At 48.1% G+C, this 8,719-nt stretch overlaps 1 protein-coding gene across 2 annotated transcripts in view; it reads left to right on the top strand.

The window, feature by feature from the left end:
• The first annotated feature begins 350 nt into the window (after positions 1–350).
• Positions 351–8,719, top strand: part of SYDE2 (synapse defective Rho GTPase homolog 2) — a 30,536-nt gene continuing 22,167 nt past the window's right edge. The window contains exons 1-2 of one of the 2 annotated variants that reach the window (XM_056356544.1): positions 351–621; positions 4,099–4,827. In XM_056356544.1, coding sequence (XP_056212519.1) covers positions 513–621; positions 4,099–4,827 — 838 coding nt within the window. In that variant the 5' untranslated portion in view covers positions 351–512. Of the gene's footprint in view, positions 622–716; positions 1,732–4,098; positions 4,828–8,719 lie in introns of those variants that run through there. The other variant, XM_056356545.1, reaches the window with a different exon arrangement.

Below are 8,719 nucleotides of genomic sequence, written 5' to 3'. Positions count from 1 at the left end.
CCGTGCGCACGGTGACGGAGGATGCCCGGGTGCAGCCCGGCAATGGTGGCTCACGGGCTCGGGCGACCGTGCCCGAGGCGGGCGGGCCCGGGGCAGCCCGGCCACCTGCCCGCGGTGACCCCAGGTGCTCAGGCCGCCACCGGCAGGCACAGCGGGCCCCCAGCCCCGCACCGTAGGGGCCGGGTCCCCTCCGGCGGGCCGGGGCGGCACCCCTTCCCCTCCGCGCCGCAGGGGCCGTCCCGGGCGGTGCAGCCCCCGCCGCGGCAGCGGGCGCCCCTGGGGCGGGGCGGGGCGGGGCGGGCGGCGCCCCCCGGCGGGCATGCGCAGTGCGCGCCGCCCTCTCACCCCGCTCAGCTATGCCAAGTATGTGCGCGGCGGAGCCGGGGCCGGGCGCGCGGAGCCACGCCGCCATGGGGCAGCGCGGCCCAGGGCTGCCGCCGCCGCTGCGCAGGGGGGCTGCCGGCTCCCGCGGGCCGGGGGGCAGCGCCCGCTGAGGGCGGCAGCACCCAGGTATGGCCGACCCGCTCCGCAGGACGCTCTCCAAGCTGCGGGGCAGGAGGTCCCAGCGCGGCGCGGCGGCGGGCGCCGGGCACCGCCACGGCGGGATCTGCGCCCCGCAGGGTAAGTGTGCGCCGCCGGGCCCCGGCTGTCCGCCCGCCCGCGGCCACCCCTTCGCCAGCCGAGCGGCCGGTGCCCCCGCCGCCCAGGGACTCGGAGCCCCGGGGCGCGCCGTGCCCGCTCCCCGGGGAGCCGCGGGCCGGGGCCGCCCCTGGTCTCGGCTCTCGGGCCGGCCCGCAGCGGTAGCGTCGTCGCGGCAGTAACCGCTCTTCCTCTCGGGGTGAGGGCTCCCGCAGCGGAGCCGGCTCCGGGCTCGCACCCGCGCCGTGCGGGAACCGCCGCGGCTCCCTGCCCCGCCGCTGCCTGCGGCTCCTGCGCGCTGCTTGGCTGGCTTCTCGAGGTGCATTTGACGGCTTCCAGAGCGGTGTTGAGTCCTGCTGTAGTTCCCCTTAAACTCCTAATTATTTTATAGTTTTGCTAGAAAACTTAGTGGCGCAAGAAAACGCGTTGAAAATAGCCGCCAGAAGGGCCGGGACTTGTGTCCCGGTGCGGGCAACGCCGGTGCGCGGCGGCGCTTCCCCCGGGCGGGGCGGGGGCGGCCGTCGCCCCCTTGGGCTTCACACGCGGCGCCTCCGCGTTCGGACCGTGCCGCTGTTGTTACCGCAATGGCTTAGCTTTTCAGTGTATTTTTAAATTTTTTAAATGCATTTAAGTTTCCGTAGGTAGAGGGGAAGGTGAAGGGGGCACCCGACTCCTTAAATACTGCATCGAAGCCTCTTGGGAAGGAACCGTTGTCGCGTTCTGTATTTGCACGGAGGTCTGGGCTGCCTTTTTAGCATATGTTAAATATATTAAAGTACAAATAGACAGTAGGCAGCGTTCTTCTGAGTGAAACTTTGCTCCAGAACAAAAACTCCGTGCCTGACCTGTGTATCTCTGAAAGCTTTGTATTTATTTAAAATTGGCTCGTTACTGTAACATCTAACGACCTGGAAAACTCACTCTGTGATACTGAACCGCTGGTTGTGCAGATACTTGCATGTGAAACAGTTTGTTACTAAAATAAACACAGGCATAAGGGCTTTCAGGAGCAGGGCCAAGTTCGAGCAGAGGGGAAGCAACGCTTGCAAATATTGCTATCGCCTGCAAAAACTGCAGCTGGAAGATGTATGGGTAAGTGCATCATTTAGAAGAGATACAGTGAACACTTCCAATCGATGACCTCTGTCAGCACGTTGGCTGGGTGGGAGACTGAGAAGGGCTGCTTTTGGGTACGTGTGGTAGCTGGCGTGTCTCTGCAAGCAGTAGGATTACGGGAGTGTGCTGGAGGTGCTTGCTTATTAATGTTTCTGTGGTAAGCTTTTGCGGATGGTTTGTTATCGAGGTACCCGGATGCATGTTGAAAACAAAGGTGAACTTGCTCTGTGCGTTTGCTGTGGCTGGGACCAAAGGGCAGCCAGAGGCTGATGCCAGATGTGGCACTGGGTATATATTTAGGCACCCTGTACTACTTAGGAGCCTGCCGCTTTGGGAATTGTAGGCTGCTTTAACGGCAGGAGGTTATGTGGAAGGGCCTGCGTGTCTATGCTGAAACAGGACATAATTTTCTTTGTGGAAATATAGCTCTCGGATGCTCCCATCTATTTGTGCCACTGGAGCAGGGGCCGTGCCTTGGGCTGGCCATGCAGAAGTTGGAGGGCTTTGAGGTTGCCGTCACCGGCGGGAGGATGCCTGCCCAAGAGGTCACCGATCCAAACTGACTTCTTGGAAATGCAGCCATAGCCCTGTGCCTGCTGCAGATTGGTTTCCTCTTCTTTTGGTTAGTTCTTATTTGAAAGAGTAGTAAAATTGTGTGAAGGGGAGCCTTTACGGTGGCACGCTTACGTTTCCAGGCTCTGGGTGGGGGAAGGAATACAGCTGCTGCCAAATCACTGAAACTTTGCCAGAGATCTGCGTCCTCAGCCCTGCTTTCACGTTTTCCCTAGATTCTGTTAACATGCTGACTTGGGCCCTAGTGTAGCAAAGCACTTCAGTGAAGGTGTGTACAGGCTTCAAAACGAGCACGGTTAATTTTGTTAGTTCTTTGAACCAAGTTAATTCTTCAGGTAACAAATGGTGTTTATATTGTAGTTTAGCTAAACAAGTAAACCTCACTTTTAAAATAAAATCATTAAATGATGAATCTTTCATCAAATGAAATGATGGTGTTTCAGATCTTATCAAGGATCTCTTCTATCATTAAAAGTACAAACCTAAAAAAAGGGTCGAAGGGAAGGTGTTCAAGTGACAGTCTCGTTCCTGTCTCCCTGTCTACAGTGAACTTGGCTGGCTTTACAGAGCTGCTCCTTGAGTCCTCCAGAGAGGTGCCCATATTTTAAGATCCATTATTGGTGTGTAAATAATTTTTTGCTGAGAATAATGTTCAAGCAGTATCAAATAGCTGCTTCCAGCTGGAATTTCCAGTTGCAGAGGGCTTCGCATGAAAACAAGTTTTCTGTTTTATGAGAAGGCAGTTATCCTCATTTAGACTTGGTGGCTGAGCAAACCCTGTCTGGGTTGTCCTCCTCCGCGGAGGGTTGGCTGACCTCCATTCCCTGTTTGTAAGTTGGATGCATTTGCAGCTTTCCTTCCAGTCCTAGCGAAGGGGCCGGTGCTTGCTTGGGCGTGAGGTGCTGTCTTCTTGCACCCCCCTGGACGGACTGCTGTGGTGCCCTGCAGCCTGCTGGGGGTACCAGGGGTATGGCACTGCTGCTGGTGGGCTGCTTGGGCGTGCTCAGACACGGGGCCTAAACAAAGTGACTTTTTTGATGCATGATTAAACATTTGGCTGTTGCTTTAAAGAAATTGTGTCAAGTTCTGGGAGCAGTCAGTGGAATTTGATCAGGTGTCGCATGCAGTTTTTGTTGTGTGATAAGGTACTTCAAAACTTCCCAGCATTTCTTCCTCCTGCCTTCCTTTCAAGGTGGTGTGTTTCATTTTATTCCCCACAAATCAGGGGATGCTTCTGTCTTAAGTATAGGATAAAGCTGGTAAGGACAGCCCTTTCTGGAGGTTTTTGTGCAGGAGATATCCTGACCTTTATTTATATGTAAGTCTAGAAGGGAGGCTGTGTGGGGTTTTTGTAGCCATTTAAGTGGTACATTACATGGAAATCGGGGACTGTTTCTTCATTGATGTAAGTAAACTGGAGAAATACTATGTAGCAACTTTTCAAACCAATTCTACCTGAACTTTGCAGGAAAAAAGCAGCTATTTCTATGTAAGTATGCGTGACCTTTCAGCAGAGCTATCTCACTGCCATTTATATAAATTACATGGTGTTAAAAATACAGCCAAACAAGCCTGACTCTATTAATTATGTACTTGTTCTCCTGTGAGAGGCTGATGTGATCACAAAACTAGATTTCAACTTATCTTTTGTCCTCTCGAATGAGGTCTAATGCAGATGTCTTGTGGCAGCGTGTGTTCATCTGTCAAAAGCAAAACGATAAACTAAATATTTGTCTTTCCCTCTCTTTTTGCCTTTCTTTCTGGGAACAGATTTAATAGAAAATGTTTACATAGCTTCGAGAAGCAGGAAGGAGCCCAAGTCCCCCCAGGCCAGCGAGGTCCCTGAGCACAAGCCACAGGTGAACAGCATTACTGTTTCTAAGAAACGCAGCTGGCTACAGCAGAGCACGCACCGACCTCCTCCTCGGGAAGAAGATGACCCCTGTAAGGAAACGCACGGGGCCGTTATCCTGGTACCCAAATCTCCCATCCCGCTGCCTGAGCCTGTGGTGCCACGGGCTCCTTCCACATCCCCAGTGGGGCGGCAGCGCCCCACACGAAGCTGCACTCCTGTGGGTGCCCTACCAAGCACCGCGAGCCCTGCTGCGCCCAGGAGCGCTGCTTTGGACTTTGGTGAGGATGATGATGCAGATGATGAAGGAGAAATATGGTACAACCCGATCCCTGAAGACGATGAGCCTGATTTGCCAAGGATCTGCCTTTCTGCTGTGAATAGCCCTGGTGCTGTGGGCTCCGTGGCTGTTTGGTACCACCCCACCCCTGGGGGTGACTCTGGGATGGCCATGAGTCCCAGTGAGGGTCCCCCACGCTGCACAGAGAGTGTGGGGAGCAGTCGGATGGCTCAGCCTAGCGAAGAGAGTCAGGCTGATGCCGCGCATCCTGGGGAGCACGTGCAGCAGCACTGGCAGAGGTTTGCCTGCAAGGCTCCCAGTGTGCCAGCAGTAGAGGACAATCCTGCCTTTAAGTGCCCTTCAACAGGTAAGAGGCTTCAGGAACATAAAAGTGCCATGTTCTCTGTTTTCTTTTAGAGGAATAATAAACCCTCGTTATGTCTCTTTTCTATTTCTCCCCCTTTTTATCTTTATCAAGCAAACTTGTGGAGTTATCATTTATCAAGCAAAAAGGTGGAAATACATGTCATGTTCATAAAAAAAGACTCAAATTGTGAGACTGATACCTACTAAATGTAGAGCTGCACAGTTTTTTGTCAGTCAGTTTGTTCACGGCATGTCCAGGTGTAGTTGTCCTCTGTGCTCTTGGGCCTCCATCTTGCTGAAGATGAAGGCTTTACAAAGCGAGCTTGCCAAAGGCTGGTAATGTGAGGACACGCTGGCTTTCCTTTGTTAGCTAGTGTCTAACCCTGGCCTTGGATTCCAGCCTCGAAGCTACTTAATATCTGCATAAGTTTCTTTAACTTGCTGTCTGGGACTTTTTATTAAAGACTTTTTGGAAGACTGTATAAACGCTATTCATCACGTCGCTTTCTGTAATTGCTGTCTTGTTGGCTGTCTCAGGCTAATCTAATAGACTGGAGAGGAGTGGTTTTCACTCTCAGAAGCCAGCCTCTTTGTTTCTTGTTATCTTTGGCTGAGTGTTTGGTAGTCTCATTTCCATAATTCCATTAGCGTGTGAGTTCAACATTTTATTAAAGATTTTTCCCAGTCTATTAAAAAAAAACAAACAAAAATAAAGCCACACCGAACAAAAGTAAGCGTAAAACCCCCAACCCTTTCCAGAGAGGTATTATTTTTAATTAGTGATGTGTCTTACATTATCTTGACCTTAACTCTAGTATCCTGTTGAGAGTTAGAAACAGTGTAAACTTCAAGACACAGGGAATTCCATGTTCCCCGGTTTGGAGAAAGTTCACCTTTTCTTTGCACTGCCATTTAAGAGCCTGTATTTCTGTGTGGCTCAGGAGCGAGGACCTGAAACGCTGGCTTTGGAGCCCGGAGCCCACGGCTGGGGTTGGTCTCGCCATCCCAGCAAGGCCCTGGCCCCGCATCCCTGCCGGCCGGCAGCCGCTGTGCCTGGATTCCCAGTGCGGAGATTGCTTCTGGGAATGGGGCTTGTTTTTAAAGGCACCAGAGCAACCGCTGTAAACAGCGGAACAAAAAAACACTTGGTCTTCTCTTCTGGGAGCTCACATTTTGTTCTTTTTGTGGAAGTGCTGCAGATACAAGTGTATTTTTAGTTGCAAAGTGTGTTAAAGTTGTTGGGTGTTTATTTAGAAATAGCTCACTTTATTGCTGCATTAAATACTTAGACCAGTTGTATTTGCTTGCAAGAGGGATGGAATACCATGTCATTAGGTAGATTTTTTTGTCATCTTTGGATCTCTAGGTGCTTTGGAGACGTCAATAAGCATGGTTATTTAAGAAAGCTGTATATGTGTATCCTGCAAGCTGTTTGAACCCCCGTTTAGGTGGTTAATCTCTCAGTATATAGGTGACTTTTTTAAAAAAAATCAATCTCTTTATGTAAGAAGAAAAAGGTCAAAATTGTTTTCATACTGAAGAAACGTTTATTTCTCAAAGCAAAATTGCCCATTTAAACTGTCTCGTGAAGCCAGGAGGAGTGTTATATATTTCACTCGATAGGTTTGTTATGCAGTGAGTTAATTAAGGTACTTTAAAAGCAGCTTTCCTTTTGCATGTATTGAATAGTGATCACATTGAATAGATTAATTGATGATGAAGTGGACCCCTGCTGCTCAGTAATTGGCTTTATTACGGAGAAGTGGCTTAGTTCTTCTTTTTAATCCAGTTAAGGTATCTACAGTTATTTTCAGTCAAATTTAAAATGACAGCTCATCCATACAAAATCGCTGCATGAAGGGCAACATGGCCAATTTAACTTTGTGTTAGGAGCTTGTCTGATTATACAACCGCTATGAAATAGCTGTCTGCAGAGAGCTGGGTATGGTAAGCAGTAACTCCTGACAAATAAGCAGCAATAACTCCTGACAAATAAGCAATTACTGCTTTGGGGGAAAGTCTGCTTACCTTCCTTATTGATAGGAAATTATGTATGTCAATATTGGTTAACATTAGAGTCTAAAGTATTAGATCTTGGGAAGGGTAGACAGAAAATGTGGGGAATATAAAAGCCAGCAAAATATCTTAGTTGTTCGTTTTGTCATTTGCTGTTTCCTTCTTTGGATAAGGGAATCAATTTTACCTTCCAAACATTACACATTGCTGCCTTATTTGGATTTCCCACTTAGTAGAGGGAAAATGGTCGTGGATTTTTTATTTTTAGAGTCTCATTATTAGACAGAAGATTAAAAAAAAAATGAATGATAGAATTCAGTTATTGGGGGAATCTACAGCAGCGAGTAGATATTTCTATAAATGTTATCAATAAGATGGATCATCATTGTAGAGGTGCTAATTTGCTCCATAGTCTTTAATTTACACCATTAGTTCCTGGTGTTGATCTGGTTACTTTCTACAGTAAATGCCGTTTGTGTTAATAGGATTTGTCAGGTAATTCCTTAATGAATAATTCTAGACATGATGGCTTTTAAAAAGAAACTGATTAAAAATAAGGCGCCCCTATAGCAGAGCTAGGGGAAATAATTCATGTATTTTGTTTGTAGCAAGGATATCAGAGGTAAGAATAAGAAGGTAACTTGGTTCCGAGTTAGTAATGTAGAAACATAGTGCCAGCTCTTGCTCTCAGGTCTGGGAGGAGTTTAAGTGGAAAAGGACCCTGGGTCTCCTTGCACAGGCAAATGGTTATGATTAGAAAATAGGATATTTTTTTTTAAATAAATACAGCATGAAAAATTAGAAATATAGTTTTTTGCATATGTAAAATGTTAAAGTAAATTCTCTTTACAGCTTTTCAGGGTTGAGCTCTAACTGTATGTTTTTGTAGATGTATCACCTGCAAAATGTTGAAGAAAACCAGCCCTTTATAATGTTGGCCCCTGTGACAGATTTACGTTGTGGAGCTCGGAATAGTGCCTTCTGAAGAATTTGTAATATTTTTGCTTTTGGTGAGGATTACTGTTGGGATTAGTGTCCACCTAGTCAGTGGAATCATGTCATGTGTCTGTACCTTGAAGACATCCTGGTAGGACTTACACACTGTAGGTTGCCAGGCTCTGCACTGTGCTTTTGCTACTGAAAATGTACATGTCTTAGCTATCTGGATGGAAAATCCTGGTAGGAATCACCATAAACAGGTAATTTTTTCCCAGTGTTGTAGGAAGTAAAGATTGATGGCATATTCCTGCTTAACCCCATTACATGCCAGCTGGAGCTTGGTTTAAATCACACTAAAACTACATTGCTCTTCTCCACTGAGACTGTGACCACCATCCTGGTTTCCAAATACATCTGTTGGGGCCAATGCAGGCAAATATTTTGCATGCTTAAATGTTGCAAATAAGCTCCCAGCAATATACGTATACTGGGCAGCAAATCCTATCTACCAATTTCCTTCCACACGTTGCAAATACTATTTGCTTAATTACTTTTTTCCAGATGGAAGATGCTTTGTGATATAACTCTTTTCCACGTGCAAGGAGCTTTGGTTTAATGATGTGGAAAAGCATTCATGCGAAATATTTGTGTTATATTTGAGATGCCAAAATGGTTTGGTGTGTGGCAGAAAGGTCCCTCTGCTCCCTCTTTCCCCTGCAGACCTGAAGCCAGTTTGTCGATGGGCTTTTGGGGAGTTTGTGTACCTTTTGAACGTCAAGGGCTTATCCATGCATGTGTCTTTGATCCATGGAGTGCCAGTGCCATAACGACCTGCTGGTGAAAAGCAAAAGGGTGTAGCTTTTGTGAAGTGGAAGCAGTAAATTTAAAATAGCTACTGCCTTTTTCAGTTTCTGATTTGTGTCGAGTAACTGTTTATA

The sequence above is a fragment of the Falco biarmicus genome, chromosome 11 (genome assembly GCF_023638135.1).
Source record: "Falco biarmicus isolate bFalBia1 chromosome 11, bFalBia1.pri, whole genome shotgun sequence".
Lineage (NCBI taxonomy): Eukaryota > Metazoa > Chordata > Aves > Falconiformes > Falconidae > Falco > Falco biarmicus.
This window is presented reverse-complemented; position numbering and strand designations above follow the sequence as displayed.